At 42.8% G+C, this 21,152-nt stretch overlaps 1 protein-coding gene across 2 annotated transcripts in view; it reads left to right on the top strand.

Annotated features, from left to right (window-relative positions):
• PCDH15 (protocadherin related 15) overlaps positions 1-21,152 on the top strand; it is a 1,574,801-nt gene that overhangs the window by 804,573 nt on the left and 749,076 nt on the right. For both annotated transcript variants that reach the window (XM_070752283.1, XM_070752284.1), the window contains one exon: positions 8,966-9,084. In XM_070752283.1, the coding sequence (XP_070608384.1) occupies positions 8,994-9,084 (91 nt within the window). In that variant the 5' untranslated portion in view covers positions 8,966-8,993. The remainder of the gene's footprint in view (positions 1-8,965; positions 9,085-21,152) is intronic.

Below are 21,152 nucleotides of genomic sequence, written 5' to 3'. Positions count from 1 at the left end.
GACCAGCCACTTGTGTGGCTGGCCAATTAGGCGAAGTGCCGCAGGTCTTCGCAGGCCTGGCAAAACCTTGCCAGGCCCCCAATACATAATGTGAAGAACCGCAGGTCTTCACGTGCCTGACAAATCAATGACAGGCAACCAAGAAAAGAGGCGAAGAGCCACAGGTCTTCGCGGGACTGACTATTCAATGACAGACAACCAACATGCGAAGCGAAGAGCCGCAGGTCTTCGTGGCCTGACGATTCAATGACAGGCCACCCAATACAGATAAGTCTTGAACCCTTGTGCAAGGCTGGCCACCTGGGTTTAACCCCATCATGGCACACGCTCTGGGGCAGAGGGCCAAGTCCAAACATGACGCAACTAGCGCCCTGGTCGAATCTCCCCAAAATTTGATAGCGGGGATGTGGGAAACCGTCTTACAGACTCCCAGGTACCCCTGACCCGCTCTGCCCACGGCATAAAGGAGGAAGAGCGCCACCCGACAGACTACTAACTGGTGGCTGCTACGCTCAATCCCCACTGGTCAATTTTAGAATGTCTTGCCAATAGGGAGACACACTCACCTAAATTTAAGGTCTAAGACCGCAACTCTCTGAAGCGACCTACCCCTTTAGAGGAGGCCCAAGCCCCACTCACTCGGAGGGCCCTGAAAATGTCGCGTTGGCCACCGCCTGAAAAGGCGGACCACAGACAGAGAGGCGCACAGGCTGATCCTAAGACCATTAATGAGGGACAGCTGCTGTACAGTTAAACCTGACTACTGTCTACTGGGGCTAGGTCATTCCCTCATTCATTCCTCTAGCATCTTCCAAACGCGAAAATCGCGGGAGGAGTCAGAAAAACCCCTGGCTTTAGAAAGAAAAGCCAGGCCTGCCGTCTAACCTAATAATGTTTACCGACAGGCCGCACTGCTTAAGCAGAGCGCAAAACTCTCTCAAGTGATCAACCATGATGGACCGGGTATGCGGGTAACCTTAGACTGTCCAAATTCAACAGAGAACTCGCTACCTGATTACCGATAAAAACCTAAGGGCCAGGCGTCACTGAGAGAGCCATGGCATTACCTGCCTCGAACTACCGCTGCCCGGGAGCCCACCCAGGCTCCAGAGGTAGCAGGGGAAGGCTTCTGGTGACGCGCAAGCCCATGGGGCCAGAGTCCTGAACCTGGAGAGTGACCACGGGACAGGGCGTCAGCAATCCCATTATCTATCCCGGAAATGTGCCGGGCCAGAAACAATGCATTCAGAGACAAAGACCTGTAGACAAAATGGTGGACAAGCCGCATGACCCTGTCATTTTTAGAGGACAGGGCATTCACAACGTGGACTACCGCCAGGTTGTCGCATCAAAAGTGTACCGTTTTGTCTCTAAATTGCTCCTCCCAGATCTCTAAAGCTACCACCAATGGGAACAGCTCCAAGAAGGTCAAATCCTTGACCACAGGAGAGGCCCTCCATTCCGGAGGCCACATGGAATAGCACCACTGGTCGCCCAAAATAACCCCGAACCCGCAGGTCCCCGCGGCGTCCGAACACAATTGCAACTCAGCTTCCAATAGAAGTTCGTGCCTCCAGAAGGACCGACCATTGAAGTGGGCTAAAAAGACCCACCAGACATGTAGGTCATTCCTGACCCCAGCACATAATCGTGTTCGATGATGGGGAAAACGGAGCCCCTTCATTGCCGTGTACACATGCCGGGAAAAGGCCCTGCCGGGGGCTACCACCCGACAGGCAAAATTAAGTAGCCCAGCCAATTCCTGAAGTTGGCAAAGGGTCACCTTACGGTTCGCTAACACTTGGTCCAATTTACCCTGGATCTTAATTAGCTTCTCTAAGGGCAATCTACAAGATTGCTCAACAGAGTCCAATTCAATACCTAAAAAGGTAATCCTGGTGGCGGGGCCTTCGGTCTTCTCAGGGGCCAAAGGAACCACCAGATGAGCACAAAGGATCTTGAAGGCCTACATTAGAGCCGAACATCGCTCAGAATGCGCAGGCCCAGCCACCAGGAAATCATCGAGGTAATGAATTACCGAATCTGAACCGTATCGCCTCTTGAGCGCCCACTCTAAGAAGGTGCTAAAGCTCTCAAACAGGGAGCAAAATATAGAGCAGCCCATGGGCAGTGCTCTATCTACATAATAGCTACCTTCAAAGTGGAAACCCAAAAGCTCCAAATCATCCGGGTGTATGGGAAGGAGCCGGAATGCTGACTTAATGTCGCATTTACCCATGAGAGCTCCTACGCCACACTTCCTAACCATATCCACCGCCACGTCAAAGGACGCATAGCGAACTGAGCAAAACTCTTCAGGAATGAAATCATTCACTGAATCTCCCTTTGGGAAGGAAAAATGGTGAATCAACCGAAATTCACCACTAGCCTTCTTGGAAACCACCCCCAGGGGGGACACCCTAAGAGCTGGCGAAGGCAGGCACAGGAAGGGGCCCAATACCCTTCCTTTGGCCACCTTCTTCTGGATTTTAGCCCTAACAATATCTTCATGACCCACCACCGACTTAAGGTTCTTGGCCATGAAAGCCTTCCTAGGCCCGACATAAGGTATCCTGAAGCCTTCTGTAAAACCCTGCAGGAGCGCCTCTGCGTTCTTGCGAGGGTGATATTCTTGAAGCATCTCTTCCAGAACCCTTAATTTAATCAGGGTGGGGCCCTTTTGTCCCAGAGGGGGGCTGCCTCTTAGCCGGTCCATCCCCATCTTTTCTCTCCTTACAGCCCTTATTGGACCTGGTGCCAGGGTTGGGACTTCTCCGTGCAGGAGGGAGGATGAATCAATATATTCTCCCTTCCAAACCCACTCCCTAATGGATGCCGGTGAAATCCAAGAGGGGTAGGAGGCAACCCACACGGAATGGTCACCACCCACACGGTGTCTTTCCCGGCCGAGGGCCCTAAAGCCAACCCAGGAAAATGGGCCACCGCAGGAGTAGCGGTGGAAGCCGAAACCTGATTACAGGTGAAGGCCATTCTAACCCTGGAAGCATGGACCCCACTCCCCGAAGCCGGTGGCCCCAGAGCCTGCCCGGATAAAGGGAGGGGCGGTGTAAATGTGTGGTGTACAACTGCCTCACCCAACACCATTGAACTAGGTGTCATCAATCGGGATCCTGTTGTGTACAAACCAGATGCTGCTGTCATCTGCCTGGTCTGGGCCGTTGCCTCGCTCGGTGGCCATCCAAAAGCCGCAGGAGCTGATAAGATGTGACCCCCAGGCCCATGCACCGACCGCCAACGTGCGTCCATGTCATCCAGTCTCTCGATCATCCTGGACCAAGCATGGGCAGGCAAATTAGTAACGCTCGCTGGAGGATCCCTTGGCCTATCACCGCATCTGGCCCAGGTCCAGGCCTCCTCCTGGGTCAGCCGGGCCCTAGCCGAGGCCCTGATGGCCCTCCTGGGCCGCACCACCGTTTCCGAGGCCGTAGGCAGAGGTTTTAGCCTTTTGGGAGCCATTAGGAAAAAAAGTAAATAAATGAAAATGAAGCCAGTATTTCAAAGACCCCCTTTTCTCTCGCTAGTAATGTGAAAGCAAAAACTGACCTAAAACACTTATGCCTAAGAGGCAAAAGGCCCCCCAACAAGATCCGAGGCCGTACCCTTCCCAGATACCAGGCCACCCAAGGCCGAAAATGGGGGGGAAAGCCCCCCCCAACAGAAAAAAGGGGGAGAGGCCACTGCCAGGGAAGAGGGGCAGAGAAAAGGGGGGTCAACAGGGCACACCTTCACCAGAGGCCCCGGCTAGGCCTACAGGCCTGCAGGCCTGCAAGGCCAACCACCCCCTTGTATCAGATGAACAAGGGGCCTTAGTGAGAAATTAAAACCAAAAAGCCTCCACTCCTGCGGAAAGGAGGAGAGAGGCTGGCCAGCAGGGCACCCCCTATACCCCCCAGAGGCTCGGAGGCTCAAGGCCCCGGCAAGGCCAACAGGCCTGCAAAGCCTAAACCCCCCCTGTCCCTGGGCCAACTAAGGCCAAAGGAGGAGGAAAGAGCCCCTCCAACAGGGAAAAGGAAGGCTCCTAAGTGAGGAATTCCTAGACCTCACAAAACGAGGCCTATAGGCCCAAAGCCTCGGGCCTGCAAGACCAACTACCCCCCTAAACCCGGGCCAAGTGAAGGCCAAAAAAATTATATCTGTCATCTACTGCAAATATTTGAACTGCAGCTGACAGGAGGGAGGGAGGGAGGGAGGGAGGGAGGGAAGGAGGAAGGAAGGAAGGAGGGAAGGAAGGAGGGAAGGAAGGAAGGAGGGAAGGAAGGAAGCTGCTTCTCTCCCCCCCCCCCCAATAAACAGGAATGATGCATTCTAGTTTCCAGTCTAGTACCAGGACAAACAAAAAATAAACCAATAGAAGAGCTGTAAAATTACCATGCAAATATGTTTAATGAGTTATCTTTTGTAAATATTCTTGAGTGATTCACACACTATTAGGGGGCCTTGAGGAGACATTGTTTCCCTACTGTTTAAAACTTTCTGAATCATCCAGTGTAGTGGATTTCTTTTGTATGTTATGTACAAAAATAAAAACAAGCAGTACTATTCTATAGTGTATCTTAATTTAATAAACTCACAAAATGGACATTTTTTTTGACAACCTTGTATGGATCTTATCAATGAATGACATATAAGTTGCTTATGTACTGTCATATCTGTTGGTAAAAGATATCATATGTGGGTATTATGGTCTTTGTTTCCTAAAATAAATCAAGCCTAGAATGAAGTTAGTACAATGCCCACAGGAAATTAATATGGTCCCTGATCTGCTTTATGCACTTCTTTTTATCATATAAATACATATAGGATGATTACTGTATGCATAACATTGCTTTGTTTCCTTGGAATGCATTGCTTAGTGACAACCAGATGTTTATATATTATATATAAGATTTTTGTTATTTCTTGATAAAATCTTCATGCAGTCATATCCCTGAAAACTATGCATTTCATTGCTACTGATCTCATTAACTTAGAACTAAACTTAATTCCTGTCGCTGAAGATTTGTGTTTCTTTTTAAATGAAATTCCTAATATATAGAACTTCTGTGCACAAAAATGCCACCAGGCATTTTATTGGCAGTAGATAAACAAGCACACAATCCTCTAAAAATATTTTTAAAGATTTGTTAAATAACATTCAAAGGCTTCTCGCCTTTTAGTTCTAAATGATGAATTTAAGCAAACGTAGGTACATTCTGTATTCTTGCCTAAAACTTTGGTTTTAAATGGTAGATAGGGATTAGACCTGGGTTCAAAGGACAAATTAAGTATATGTGTGGGACGCAGTCTCAAAATGTCTTGAAAAATGAAAGGAAAGGAAACTAAAGATGCTATGGAAACAAGGAGAATTAAAAAAAAAAGATGTAAATCTGTGAGACTTTGGAGTCTTGTGGTAGATTAATATGTGCTTGGTGCTTTTGCAGTTTGCCAACCTCCTATTTTCTAGCTGTAATTAAAAGCATCCTGAAAAAAAGTCAGGAAAGGCAGTGAATTGGATGGTCACCAAGGAACTGAATGGGAGAACAATTATAGTTGTGTTATATAATTTATACTTGTCTAAAATCAATTTTGTCAGCCTTCATTCTTTACAGAATAACAGTTGGAAAGAACCTTTGAGGTCTTCTAATCCAATCCTCTGTTCATCACTAAACCAGTGATGGTGAACCTTTTTTGGTTTGCATGCCAAAAGAGTGTGTGTGCATGTGCTAGCACGTGCACATGTGCCCACACCCATTACCTCTTCCAAATGCATGTGCATCCCCCATGCTGCCCCTGCACATGCACACAATCCCTCCCCCATCCCTGTGCATGTGTACAGGACTTACTGAAGCCTGGGACAGTGAAAAACAGGCAAATGGGCAAACCAGAAGTTCAGAAAAACGGACTTCCAGTTTGCCCTTTGTGCTGTTTTTCACACTCGAAATCTTAGAAAAGCTTTCTGAAGATCAGAGTGCGAAGAACAGCACAGAGGGCAAAGCGTAAGTCCATTTTTCTGAACTTCTAGTTTGCCCGTTGTGTGGTTTTTTGCTGGGGTTTAATAAGCTGCCCAGCATGCACATGTGTGCTGGAGCTGACATAGGGCAATGCCTCACGTGCCCTCCAATATGACTCTGCATTCCATCTGTGGCATGTGTGCCATAGGTTCACCATCATGGCCGTATACCATTTCAAACAAATCTACTTTGTCCATTTACATTATTCTTTGTTCTATATCCACGTTTGAAAAGAATTTTAGTTGCACTTCAAATGTATCAATATTTATTTTCTAAATGTTCCCAAATATTTAGTTAATTGAAACAACTGATGCTGAGGCTTTCCTCCACCTACTAGGGGAAGAAAGGGTTGAAATAGGAGGAAAGTTCAGTCAAGCTCCCTCATCAATTCCCAGGACAGCTCTGGTGGACAAGACAAAAATTGACTTCTGAGAGAGAAACAAGAGCAGTGATTGAAATGATTTTAGTCTGAAAATAGAATAGTTTTGATACTATACAATAAGAAAGAAAGTAGAAAGAAACAATGGAAAGAAAATAGACTCTAAAAAGAAGCTGGGCTCACAAAGCAATTATAAAATAATACACACAAAAAATTAAATTAGATGGTTAATCCTGTACTGTTCTACTGTATTTCTATTAAAAACTGCACAGAAATTATTGTAATATAACCCTTTATTCTTTCCCCTCATTATTTAGTTTTCTTGCTTTTCTTGTTTTATTTGAGGATGTTTAATTTTCAGCTCTATTCAGTTTTATTTTTATGTAGTAAGAAGAGTGTATAGGGCCAGCGTTAAAGCTGGGGCTTTCATGCTTTGCGGCCTTTGTTTTAAGCACATAGGTTGTGTAGATTTCCCTAAAGTTTTTATCTATATGTTTTTGATGTAATTGTTAGTGCCAACACGTATCAGTAGTTTAAGGGTTTGTTCATTCAGTTTCTTTGTAATTTAAAGTTCGTGTCAATTGATGTTTACAACTTGTCGTTTCAGTTTGATATTATGATTTGTGACGTAGATTGCTAATTTTACAAGTTGTTTTTGTTGGATATTTTTCTTGATGAAAAGTTTTTAAGTAATAGTTTTGATACTATACAATAAGAAAGAAAGTAGAAAGAAACAATGGAAAGAAAATAGACTCTAAAAAGAAGCTGGGCTCACAAAGCAATTATAAAATAATACACACAAAAAATTAAATTAGATGGTTAATCCTGTACTGTTCTACTGTATTTCTATTAAAAACTGCACAGAAATTATTGTAATATAACCCTTTATTCTTTCCCCTCATTATTTAGTTTTCTTGCTTTTCTTGTTTTATTTGAGGATGTTTAATTTTCAGCTCTATTCAGTTTTATTTTTATGTAGTAAGAAGAGTGTATAGGGCCAGCGTTAAAGCTGGGGCTTTCATGCTTTGCGGCCTTTGTTTTAAGCACATAGGTTGTGTAGATTTCCCTAAAGTTTTTATCTATATGTTTTTGATGTAATTGTTAGTGCCAACACGTATCAGTAGTTTAAGGGTTTGTTCATTCAGTTTCTTTGTAATTTAAAGTTCGTGTCAATTGATGTTTACAACTTGTCGTTTCAGTTTGATATTATGATTTGTGACGTAGATTGCTAATTTTACAAGTTGTTTTTGTTGGATATTTTTCTTGATGAAAAGTTTTTAAGTAATTTCTTTTTTTTAACCAATGGTACCATTTGTCCCATGCCCTATAGAAATCTGTCTCATCCTTGTTTTGTAATTCCATTGTTAGTTTTATTTTTATGCAATGGGGACTTGGCAGTATAACTTGTCATTTCAGTATGTTTGCTAATTTGCAGAAAGATTTAGGTAAGCATTTGTGCTAAAATAACTATGATTTTAAGATTGGGCAATGCTATTGTATTGGAGTGGGAATATTGTAGTCATAAAAATGATGGCTAGATTACCAGGATATTAATTTACCAGTGGTCCTTAGCTTGCAACACACAATTGAGCCCAAAATTTCTGCTGCTAAGTGAGGCATTTGTTAAATGAGTTTTAACTGTTGTTAAGTGAATCACTGCATGTGTTGAATCTGGCTTTCCCATTGATTTTGCTTGAGAGACAGTTGCAAAAAGTGATCCCATGACCCCAGGACACTGCAACCATGTTAAATAAGAACCAGTTACCAAACATCTGAATTTTTATCATAGGATTACAGGGATGTCGTAATGGTTGTAAGTGTGCAAAATGGTCATAAATAACTTTTGCGGTAATCATGCAACTTTGAACTGTCACTATATGAACTGTTGAAAATCAAGGAGTACCTGTAAATCCAAATGCAGTTTGTAACAACAGTCTGCTTCAGAGGGACGAATGCATTAGCCATTCATTGCAATTGTGGTATTATATTATTTCATATTTTCTTTATCAAAATATGTCACATGCATTAAGCTCAATAATTTTGCCAAGTTTAATTTTTACCATGCTGCTGATAGTATCTGAAATTGCAGTGGTCAAATCAGTGCACTCTGGAATCGTTTTAGGAATGCAAATGGAAACCCTCTCAATCAATATGGTGAGGGCTAATGGTAAAAGCTGGCATTACGATTGTGTCCTTTAATGGACAATGAGAGGACAAGTTCAAACCACACTCATTTCTTCCATAAGTAGACACACTAAAAACAAAATAAGAACTGGATGGTTTTAGCTTGTTAAAAACATCACAAGGAATGAAGGGGCAAATTACAATGGAGGAAACATCTTTCCTAAAAACTTGAATAATTGGGGAATATTTAATGGCAGAGCTTTAATTTATGGTATTTCAGAACAAGGATAATTTAAGACTATGTTAATGGACTGAACTTTTTTTTAATGCTTTTTTTAGCTTTGGTTCTCAAACTGCAAAAACAGGTCATTTTGCAATCATTTTCTGGATGAAAAAATTGTTCAGTTTTAATAATAATAATGTATTAATCATAAACCCTCTCTATTTCTAGCTTTCTCTTGATTGAAGCGTGACATAAAATGCTACAGCAGCCTGGCTTTTCAAAATGGTTAGCGATAAGCATTGCAGTTTCAGTTGCCTTCACAGATTGTTTGGCCCAGAATGATGATGGTAAGTGTTTGCTTGTTTTTTACCACACTCCCCCTATTACTACACAGTTTTATATAAAGTCCCATGAGGAGGAAAAAAGGAAGAAAAGAATGATTGGAACAAGTATAACAAATACATTGCAAGTTTCTTTTCCAGATCCTAAGATGATTTCAATTTATATTTTCTATGCAAATTCAAGGTGTTCTGCAAACCTGGAAAACAGGGAACTCAGGGAATTATCAGGGAAATTGTCGGTTAGGAAAATAACAGGGAATTATCACAGAATGTGTGAAAAAAAGGAATAAATCGGGGGGGGGGGGAGAAACCAAACTGTATTAAAATGTTTAAAAGTCAGGGGGAAACTGTGTAAAAAACCCAAAAAAACCAGACTGTGCTGCCTGGCAGAGTCAAGCAAAAATGAGCATAACTGTGGGAACAACTTGCTTCCTTAGCTACCGATATTTCTCCACAGCTTAACCATTTGGTATGATGTCATCTACAATATCAGGGAATTTCAAAATGCTTTCCCCTGGACACCCTGAAATTGCTCTGTGGGAGCATTCTCAGCATCCAACATCCAATGGCCACAAAGTTAGTACAGAACCAATAAAAAGCATATCAATTATTTACTAGAGTGGTCCCCAACCTTTCCAGTTTTGCAGACTGGTGTGTTTGGGAGACAGAGGAAATGGTTCACTGCAAATATTTGCATGGGCAGCGGGCACATGCACATGCAGCTCCATTTGTGTGAGCAGCAGGTGCGCTTGCCACTCACACAAACGAAGTTTCATGCATGTGCACTGCTTGTGCAAATTGTGGAATGCAAGCATGCATATCTGCTGCTTGCATGATCCAGTTCTGAATGAGCCACATCTTGGGCATTGGGTATTCCTGCTTTATAGTGCATAAATCCATAGCCTTTATCTGGAATATAATAGGGATAATCTGTTATTGTCTGCTTGTTTGTCTTAGTATTATTTTTCCCTCTGTTGGCAGAAGTGTAAATTAAGATTCCATGTGCTGGCATTCAGTGAACATTGGGAGGCATTGATTTTCTGTACAGTACGGATTTATTTACAAGCCAATACAATTGTTCTAAACTATTTTAAAAGTGTTAAAGGAAATAGAGTGAGAGGAAATAGTACAGCATATCTTTCAGACTATACAAACTGTACAAACTACTTAGCTGTGGTCAAGGAAATAAAATCAGATTGATCCCATAATGACCAGATTAAGCAAATGACCAAGATATTTACTAAAAATAGGGATGATAATTCCTGGTGAGCACCTGTGCAGAATAACATGTTCCAACATTTTAATTATTCCTTCACTGCATGGAGACAGTCAAACGGAATCTTTTTGGTATCTCCTTGCAGTAACAGCTGTTTGGAAGGACTGAATCAGAGGTGGGTTCTTCCCAGTTCGGATTGGTTTGTCTGAACCAATAGCGACCTGCTGGTGATGTCACAGAGATGTCCCAGAACTGGTTCTCTCATACATTTTTTTTAAAAAAAATAATAAGTGGGGGTGTGTGAAATTTTTTGGACACCACTTCCTCCAGGGTTTTCTGCTCATGCACAGAAGCTGAGTTTCCAGCACTTCCTTGCTGTCACTCCCTGGGCGCAAGAAAAAACTCCGGAGTTTGGGGCATCCTGGAACTCCCGGGAGGTTTCCCTGCATGGGTTTGGGTGAGGGTGGGGATTGAAAACTGAACTTTAGGCAAGGAGAAATACACTGAATCAATATGAGAAAACCTCCCAGTTTTGTAACAGTGCTGCTGAATTTCAAAAGAGAACTCAAGTGTTCCTCCCCTCATGAGTTATTTGTGCTTGTGCAAAGCAAAATGTTACTGAAGGTGGGGAAAACTGGGAAAGTAGAAGGACAATCCCAGTGGGTAAAGGGTGTGGTGTGGTGGGGTGTTTTACAGTCCAAATGATTTGGGGCAATATTTATTCCCAGCAGAGCCAGAATGGATAGGCAGGCAGGGGCACAAAGTTACTTTATTTATTTAGCTATGCTGGCTGGGGAATTCTGGGAATTGAAGTCCACAAGTCTTAAAGTTGCCAGGGTTGGAGACTCCTATTCTTGAGGTTTCTCTGCGGTAGTTTATGCTAAGAATAGCTACATACATATGTGTGCATGTGTCTGTGGGGGTACTAGGTTGTATCCCTCTTCACTCTCAAGATGGCCTGCTGTCCTCCCTGAGAAGGCGAGGAGACACTGGGTGGGAGGGACTTGCGAGCCAATCTGTTCACCAAAAGGCTGAGCCACAGCTAAGCTGAAAAGAAAGACTGCTGTCGGGAGATCAGAAAGATAAAATTTACTTTTGCCTCTGCTGGCATTGCAGAGCCCATCACCAGGGTAACCAGCAGCTACCAAGGTGCCATCGCTGCCCTTCTTGCCTTCCTGGCTTCGTTCTAGGACCAGCAAAATTACAAAATTCCCAGTCTTAAACTCATAGCTATTTTATCACAAATGCTTTTGATTTTAAGTAGCTCCACTTCATAACAAAGGAACATGTTCAAGATCAGTGATGGTGAACCTATGACACGGGTGCCATAGATGGAATGGGGAGCCATATCTCCTGGCATATGAGCCATTGCTCTAGCTCAGGTCCAACGTGCATGTGTGTGCCGGCCAGCTGATTTTTGGCTTGCCCAAAGACTCTGGGAGGGCATTTTTTGGCCTCCAAAGAGCCTTCGAGGAGACGGGGAGGACATTTTTATCCTCCTCCAGCTCCAGAGAAGCTTTGGAGCCTGGAGGAGCATAAAACACGAGCCTACAGGACCTACCAGAAGTTGGGGAACAGGCCATTTCCGGCTTCCAGAGGGCCTTTGGTGGATGAGGGGGTGGGGAAAGCTGTTTTCGCCCTCTCCAAGCATTGATTCATAGGTGTGGGCACTTGCACATGCGGGATAGCATGCACACATACTATTTCAGCACCAAAGGGGGGGAAGAGTTCACCATCACTGTTCAAGAAGCTTGGAAAAATTGTTCTCAAAAACTTGGATTGAAATATTTCCAAAGGAAGCAATTATCCCCACATTGTCATCACCTAACTATTATTTGGAATATTCCTACTGCTAAAAATAATGATTTCCAAATGGTAGTCAGCTTCTTCAAAACCACACAGGATGAAACAATACATATTGTCTTCCTTAGCTAACCTCTATGAAATGTGGCGGAAAGAATTTGGCCTAGAATGATCTCTTCCTAGAACTGTTATATGAAGGGATTGCACTGCATTCTTAATAATTAACAATAGATAGCAGCATCCATTTTTGAATCAGCATATCAGAAGATATGGCCCAGCACCGGTTGCAAAATGCATCAGGTTGGCTTACTGGCTTATTCCTCCAGGTATAATCATATCCTCTAAAGGGTCACAATTTGCTCAGTGTGAGGAGTGAATGTCATAGACTTCCTAAATCAGTGGTCCTCCAATACTAATCTGTACGGTAAGGAGAAACTACCTGGCTAGCCAATCTGTATTCATAAGAAACTTTGCTTCTTTAAATTACTTCCATTTGTTCAGATTGATAGCTGCATTTACCAGAGTTTTACCTGGTCATCAATTGATGGATCTAAAAGTCCTGTTTTGAAATGGGGTATTCAAGTGTTTGTGTTTGTATAGCACTTCAGGGCTAATGTCCACTCTAATTGTACATAGCCACTACCATGCTTCAATGTTGATTTGATAGTGACATTAATGGTAGCAAGAAGTTTTTGACTTTTTTTATACAAGTGAAAGTAATTCTCCTTACTGACAGAATTTTCTATCAGGGGACAGGGATATATATATACAGTCCTGATTTCTATAGAAAGAGTGAACTCTTTCTAGCCCATACCCAGTGATATTTCACAATACATCCAACAATATTTTGGTGGGTTTTGATATGGTTCTCACTTTAATAGCCATGGAAGAGTGTGGAATATTGATATATATTGATATATATAGAGGCTTTTTTCGGATCCCTGGGGAAATAGATTAGCTTGAAATGTATACATTCTTTTTTTAAAAAAAAATCTTTTCACATTCAGGAACTCACATTTTACTGTTCCGGTAGTTCAAAACTGATCAAAAAGGAAATTTGCTATAAACAAACTTGATTATAGAAACATTATAATCAATTATTTTGCTTTTTCATTTCCATATGGTGAAATATAATTCTTTTTACTAAGAATATATGCTTGAAGATTTCTACTTTGTAATTTTTTGCATGGAAAGTATATAATATTTGAAATCCTTTTTTCTTTTTTAACTTGGAGCAGATGTTTGTTTATTTGTTTATATACCACCTTTGTTGTTTTTCTCACAATAACTCTGTGATGCAGATTGGGCTGAGATAGAATAACTGGCCCAAAGTTACCTAGCTGACTTTCTTGCCTCCAGCAGACTAGAACTCACAATCTTCTCACTTCTAGTTTAGTGTCTTAAGCACTAGACCAAATCACAGTTTTTTTTCAATTCTAATTTTAAATTCAGAGAGGGTTGAATCACAGTTTTATCAAATCTGTTATGACTATATATTATAAAATAACAAGGTATGCCAATATAGTGCTATCTAAATATTTTGAATGTTGTGAATTTCATGCTATTGGAGTAAACTGTAGTAATATTAGAATACTTGAAGATTAAACCCTTGTCATTGGTGAAGTAGACCCAGAGACAGGGTTTTGAGCAATCGGTACTTTTATTCAGCTCAGAGAACAAGTGACAGCTCAGCAAGGTAAAGTGACAATTCAGCGAGTACCGACTGACTCTGCCTGGAGAAACCGCTTCTTTTATACTTTTGCGGTTCCCGCCAAAGCTAGAGCCGGCCGCGTCTGAGCCAATCAGGAGCGACTTCCTGCTTGGGCTCAGACAGCGCTGGAAAGAGGAACAAACTATTTACAGAGTTACAAGGTAGCCATTTCAGGATACAACACCCCTCCCCTCATAGTTGGACTCATCCATCAAGAAAGCCATGTGACGAAGTCGTCCAATCGGTGAGGCCTCCGAGGCTCTCGCGCTGACCTGCGCAGTTCAATTTCTCCTTCGCCACTGACTGTGGAGGATGACTCGCCGCTGTTCTCCCGGTGCGGCGGACTTGGCCTGGCAGGCCCAACGAAGGCTTCGGAGGACGAGGATGGCTCGGCGTCGCTGGATGGTTCCCCCTGGCCCGATAAGTCTCTTTGTGTGTTTCTTAGTTCGGGCAATGTACTAAAGTCTGTTGAAGGGGGAGAGTCCATGTCAGCGGGTTGTGGCAATTGATTTTCAGCTCGTTTCCGAATGTGGTCTATGTGTCGTTTCCACAAACGACCATCCTCTAGTTTAACAACATAAGTCTTGGGTGCGTTTTGCTTAACAATAATCCCCTTCATCCAGTTTACTTTTCCATCAAAACATTTTACATATACATTTTGTCCCAAATACATTTCTCTTTCTGGTTTCATACACATTTGGTTATTATTAACACAGAACCTTGGATTTAACCTGTCTAATGGTGACCTCAACTTCCTTCCCATCAATAACTCTGCAGGGCTTACATGTGTGTGCGAGTTAGGGGTAATGTGCTGGGTTAGTAAGAATTGGTCCAAGTTTTGTTGCACATCCCCAGGGCCTGACCTGTGCAATGCCTCCTTTGCCACCCGTACGTAACGTTCTGCCAACCCGTTAGCCCAGGGCGAGTAAGGCGAGATGAGGGCATGCCTGACCCCTAGGCCATCTAGGAATAATTCGAATTGCCTGGCTGTTAGCTGTGGCCCATTGTCAGACACTAAGAGATCAGGGCAACCATGGGATGCAAACAGTCTGCTCAATACCTTGATAGTGGCACTTGTGGTTATGTTGTTCATTGCTATTATTTCCAACCATTTGGAGAAGGCATCAACCACTATTAAAAAATACTGAGACCCCACTGGGCCAGCAAAATCAATGTGGATCCTAGACCAAGGACCAGCAGGCTGTTCCCACTCAGCCGGAGTTGTTTTGGGGGGACTGGGCCTTGACTCTTGGCACGGGTCACACTTTGAAACCCAACTTTCAATATCAGCATCTAGCCCTGGCCACCATAAATGCCCCCTTGCTAGGCTCTTCATCCTGACAATCCCAGGATGGCCCACGTGTAACATTTTGAGTACCTTTTCCCTTAGGCGTTTGGGGATGATCACTCTATCCCCCCACAGCAAACAACCTTTTACATACGATAATTCAAGCCTTTTGTTTTTAAAATCACACAATTCAGGTTTAACAATATCATTTTGCCATCCCTTTAGAACACAGTTCACCACTTGTTTAAGGATTTGATCTTGCTGCGTGTGTGCAGCTACCTCTTTTGCTGTGGTTAGTGGGTTTTCCTCGAGTTCTATCATTAGCACATCTGTGGAAGGAACAGGGTCTTCCACTAAGTCTGCTATGGGGCATCTGCTGAGGCCGTCTGCATGATTGATTTCCTTCCCCCCCTTGTGGGTGAGCTCATACTGATACCCTGAGAGGAAAAGAGCCCATCTGATAAGTCTTGGAGACATAAAAGGTGGAGTGGGCTTGTTGGGGGCTAGCAGGCCTAGTAGGGGTTTGTGGTCAGTGACTAGCTCAAAGCTTCTTCCAAAAATGTAATTGTGAAACTTCTTCACCCCTGCCACTAATGCTAGAGCCTCCTTGTCTAACTGGCTATAATTCCTCTCTGTGCTGGTCATGGTTCTTGAAAAAAATGCTATTGGGGCCTCTGTCTTATTAGGTAGAACGTGAGCTAAGACTCCTCCTATGCCGTACGGCGAAGCGTCGCAGGTGAGCCTAATGGGTAGTGAAGCACTATATTGGACTACTACACTTTTCGAAGTTAATAAATTTTTTATTTGAGAAAAAGCTTCACGTTCAGTTTTCCCCCATGTCCAGCGGGCTTCCTTCTGGAGTAAACGATGGAGAGGCTCTGCTACTGTTGCCTTCTGCTTTAAAAAAACGGAATAAAAATTAAGGAGGCCCAAAAATGCCTGCAACTCATTCTTATCTCGTGGCTCTGGGGCTTCTCTAATTGCTCTCAGCTTCTCTGTTGTGGGGTGGATACCTTCTTTATCTATTTTATACCCAAGGAATTCAATACTGTTAGTTCCCCAGACACATTTATCAGGCTTGATTCGTAGCCCTTTGTCCTGTAGCCTCTTAAGTACTTCCCTTATTCTTTTGTTCACTTGTTCCTGGTTTTCCCCTGCAATTAAGATGTCATCAAAATATGGAATTGCCCCATTTACCCCTGACAATAGGTGTTCCATGATGCTCTGGAATATTCCTGGGGCTATGCTTACCCCAAACTGTAACCTCGTGCATTTGAAAGCCCCCCTGTGCGTTACAATCGTTTGAGCGTTTGCTGTTTGTTCATCGACCGGAAGTTGCTGGTAAGCCTGCGCCAGGTCGATCTTTGCGAACCTTTTTCCCTCCCCCAGGGAGTGTAAGAGTTGTTGCACAACCGGGATGGGGTAGGGGTGGTGTTGGAGTGCCTTATTCAGGGTTGATTTGTAATCAGCGCAAACTCTTAAAGAGCCATCTGGCTTCAGGGGTGTCACTATGGGAGTTTCCCATGGCCCCTGTTCCACAGGGACCAAAATACCTTGACTAATGAGTTTGTCCAGCTGCATGTCTAGCTTGGGGAGAAGCGGAAGGGGAACCCTGCGAGGTTTCAGTCTAACCGGTGGGACCTTGGGGTCAATAGAGAAAGATATAGGGGGTCCCTTATACAATCCCAAGGTGGGGCTGAACACTTCAGGGAACTCTTTCACAAAGTTAGGCATATTATCACAGTTTACATTACACACACCCGAAATTTCGATCCCCAACGGTTCCATCCACGCTAGACCCAGCAGGGAGTGTTTGGCCCCCGTCACAATAAGCATGGGAAGGGTACATTTAACATTCTTAAATGCAATAGGTACATTTGCTGTTCCCAGGACCGAGATTACCCCCCCTTGGAAGTCTCTGATCACCAAAAAGGTTTGAGTTAGGTCAGCCTTAGACACATTAGGCATATATAGTTTAAATTTTTCCCAGGGCATGATGGTATATCTCGAGCCCGTATCCAGCTCCATTGAGCAAGGCTGGTTATTTAGTAACAATGAGATAACAATTTTAGCCCCCTTTTTGGTTGCCGTGTTATTCACGGAAAATTGAGAGTTACCTCTATTGTAGTCGCGGTTAGCGGTTGAGTAGTTCCTTTGACCCGAGTTGCGGAACTGTCTCCTTTCTCGCGATTGGGGGGGCTGGTTTTGAGGTCGCTGGTATTGTTGTGTGGCAAAAGTTTCTTCTGGTGCCGTTGCCCTGCATGCGATGGCGATGTGGCCTCTCCGGTTGCAACGGCGGCAAGTAGCGTCTCGGAAGGGGCATCGATGGCGCTGGTGATTTCCCCGGCAGCCCGCGCAGGGGGCTGGGTGAGTAGCTCTAGGGTGTCTCGGCTGGTCTTGCAGGAGGAGGCAGTTGTCCCCGTTGCTAGTTGGCTGGCTGAGGTCGTCTGTTCCCACGGCGCTGGGAGACTCGGCGTCGATTTTGGCAATGATTTCTCGCCTTCCGTGCTCTTTTAATTCTCTTGCCGCTGCGTCGGCTGCTTCCGCGGTCTGCGCTAATTTAATTACGGTTTGTAGAGTCGGCTCTTCTTCGGTGAGGAGTTTATTTCTCACTGTGTTGCTCTTCATGCCGAAAACCAAGGCGTCGGTGAGGCGAGCTTCCGGGTCTTTAAACTTGCATTGAGCAAGTACCGTTCGAAGCCGCGTTGTAAATTGGCTGATCGACTCGGTTTCTCTCTGAGCCATCATGTGGAATTGATGCCGGTAAACCATGGCTGGTCTGGTTGGTTTGAAATGGCTCGCTAGTTTCTGTTGAAGTACGTCCCACGCTGTGGTTCTTGCTTGTTCTGGTTCGGTGAGAGTTTGGGCAAGTCTACGGATCTCTGCGCCGCAGTAGTTGAGAAAAATAGCCCGTCTGCGATCGGCTCCGGCGTCCTGCATTCCCGCCGCCTCGAGGAAGATCTCGAAGGTGGCCATGTACTCGTCCCATGTCATTTTCTCGGGATCGAAGAGTTCCGGAGCCTGGCCGATCTGGATTTTGTCCATGTTGCACGCGAAGTTTCTTCCGTTCGTTCGTCGCCAGTGAAGTAGACCCAGAGACAGGGTTTTGAGCAATCGGTACTTTTATTCAGCTCAGAGAACAAGTGACAGCTCAGCAAGGTAAAGTGACAATTCAGCGAGTACCGACTGACTCTGCCTGGAGAAACCGCTTCTTTTATACTTTTGCGGTTCCCGCCAAAGCTAGAGCCGGCCGCGTCTGAGCCAATCAGGAGCGACTTCCTGCTTGGGCTCAGACAGCGCTGGAAAGAGGAACAAACTATTTACAGAGTTACAAGGTAGCCATTTCAGGATACAACAATTGGAATCTCCGGAATTTCCGAGACTTCAGGAGTTGGTATTCCTCTTTGGATTTCAGAGTTTGGAGGAAATACTTGAAGTCTTTTTCTATTGTTTTTTACTAGCCTAAAATGGGGAAAGAGTGAGAGTTGACTGGGGAATTCTGGGACTTGAAATTCACATATCTTAAAGTTGCTAAAGTTGAGAAACACAGTTCTACACAATGGCTGTCCTAAGTTTTAGTTCACATTACTTCTGTGTCATTAATTTTATTGAGAACAGACTGGATTCTTAATTTGGGACATTCTGCACATCTTTAATTTTTAAACTGTTCTCCTTTCCTTTCCTTTCCTTTCCTTTCCTTTCCTTTCCTTTCCTTTCCTTTCCTTGGAATTCAATGAAATTTTGCTGACCCTGATTAAACTGAAAGGAACTTTTGTCCATTTGCTTTAAAAAAGGGGTGATATGAGACCAACAAATCTCTCATTCCATTTAATGAGGTTGTTTGTAAAGTTTATTTGTGGCACCAGAATTAATACATACCCTATCTTACAATTGTGAAAGTACAATCTGGGGAGTTCTTTCTGATTTAATTTAGCAATTTATTCACCATCTTCTTTTCCCTTGCTACAACAATTCATACTCATGCATTTTAGCTGGGCCAGCTCACTTTATTTCCTGTTTCTCAGACAATTAGTTTGCAAATAAACCTAAACTGTTGCAATGGAAGCACTAGTTGTTTTCGTGTTGGATTTTGCAAACCAACTCTTCTATAATTCTTTCTTTCTCAGAGTTTCACAAATTAAAGTGTTGCAGGTGATTAGTTTTACACAAAGTTCTGCCTGTCCGGTAGACAACCTGTAATGTCCTGATTTTGAAGTAGAAATATTAGGTACAGAACAAATAACAAGGAGGAGATGTACGAGGTCCAGACCGGATCCTTCCTGAAGGGAAAGTGACACATGGGATGCTTCTAGGGGTCTGGTAGGGGCTGGTATGCCCAACTAGACGAACTGGCCTGGTCTCGCACCAGCTGTGGTGTGAAGCTGGCCAGGCAGCCTTGCCTGGGCCGACACAGCTGCAGAGACAACACAATGTCAGGATGGATAGATGATTGGTAACTTCTGGAATGAGCTGGAGGTGTTATCTACTTACATAGAAAGGAGGGAATTAAAGCTGTGCTGGTAAGTTGAGGCTGCCAAAGGGATTTTGGATTTTTTTTTCTGCGTGATTTGATTTCAACAGAGCTAAAACAGCCCAAAATGGAGGCAGGAAGCATCTGTTCTTGCAACAAGGCAAAGGGCGGTGGCTTTTGAAAGTAGCAATTGCCCAGGACTGGATTTTCAAGATTCTTAATCATTTTTAATTTATTTTAATTGGGTCCCTTTAAATTTTCGCTGTGGAGGCTATTCTGTTTTTTTTAAATTTTCCCATTTACACGTATGAAAGAGGAAGCGGAAATGCAAAAATACCGGAAGATTTGAAAATACTTGTTATTTAGCACCATCTAGTAGTTGGAGGAAATATGGCTAACCTGTGTATATGGCTTGGAAACGCTTGTTTGGCTTTCACATTGGTTGTTTTTCTATATGAAAAGAGGGGTTATCAGCTGTGGCCTGGAAGGAAAAAACTATTCAAGATGGAAATGATTTAATTGTTTGAAAATGTATTGGATAATGCAATTTGAAAGGAGGTTTGAGACATTTTAAGAACATTGACATTGAAAACTCAGAAGACTGCAGAAGATGCTGGTATCCCAAAGAAGAGGAAAGGGCTGAGTTTTTCCCTATAAAGCTATAAATTATAAAAAGAATTGACTATGGAACTAAATGAATTGGAATTATTAATGATTTAATTTTATTGGAGTTATTTACCGAAAAGAAAATTAGAGATAAAAAAAGTTAATATGGAATGATGGAATAAGGAGGGGAAATTGAAATGGTTAAGTATGGTTATGAATAAGAAAATTGAAAAAGGTCATTATTATTATTATTATGGATGAGAAATTCAAAAATGGTTGTGATTATAGTTATGATTCCACTTTTGATAGTTTCTATTGATTATTTGAAGTATAAATTGATTATTTATTGATTATTTGAATTATAAATTCATTAATTGATTTACACATAAATAATAGGAGGAAAGGGAAAAGAGATTATTAAAGGAGGATTAATATGGGATAATAATTAATATTGATTATGTTGGGTAAAATGGATGGAGTAGGGAAATCTAGTAGATTAGGAAAGATTATTTACACTGAGTTAGATAGTGGAAGGTACATAGAATAGGGAAAATACATAGATTAGGGAAATATATAGATTAGGGAAGTTTATCGCACTGCAATTGGCAGTGAAAGCAATTAGAATAGAGAAGATTATTGCACTGATATGACAGTGACACATAGAATAGGGAAGATAATTACACTGGGCTTGGCAGTGGAACCTATAGATTAGGGAAGATCATTACACTAAGAACGACAGTGGAAGATATTTAGATTAGGGAAAATTATCAATATCTTTTTAAAAAGATAATTCAATAATATGATATATAATTATTATGATTTGTTAAAGCAGAAATGATATATTGGTATAATGAAAGAAATGAGAAGAATGAAATGAATGGGAAATATGTTTTTTAAAACTTTTAAAACACAACTTTTCCTCCTATGTATATTGATATTGTTATAATTAGTTTAAGATTTGATAGGTATGTTTATCTTT

The sequence above is a fragment of the Erythrolamprus reginae genome, chromosome 5, assembly GCF_031021105.1.
Source record: "Erythrolamprus reginae isolate rEryReg1 chromosome 5, rEryReg1.hap1, whole genome shotgun sequence".
NCBI lineage: Eukaryota > Metazoa > Chordata > Lepidosauria > Squamata > Dipsadidae > Erythrolamprus > Erythrolamprus reginae.
Note: the sequence above shows the minus strand (reverse complement) of the source record. Positions and strands in the feature narration are given on the sequence as shown.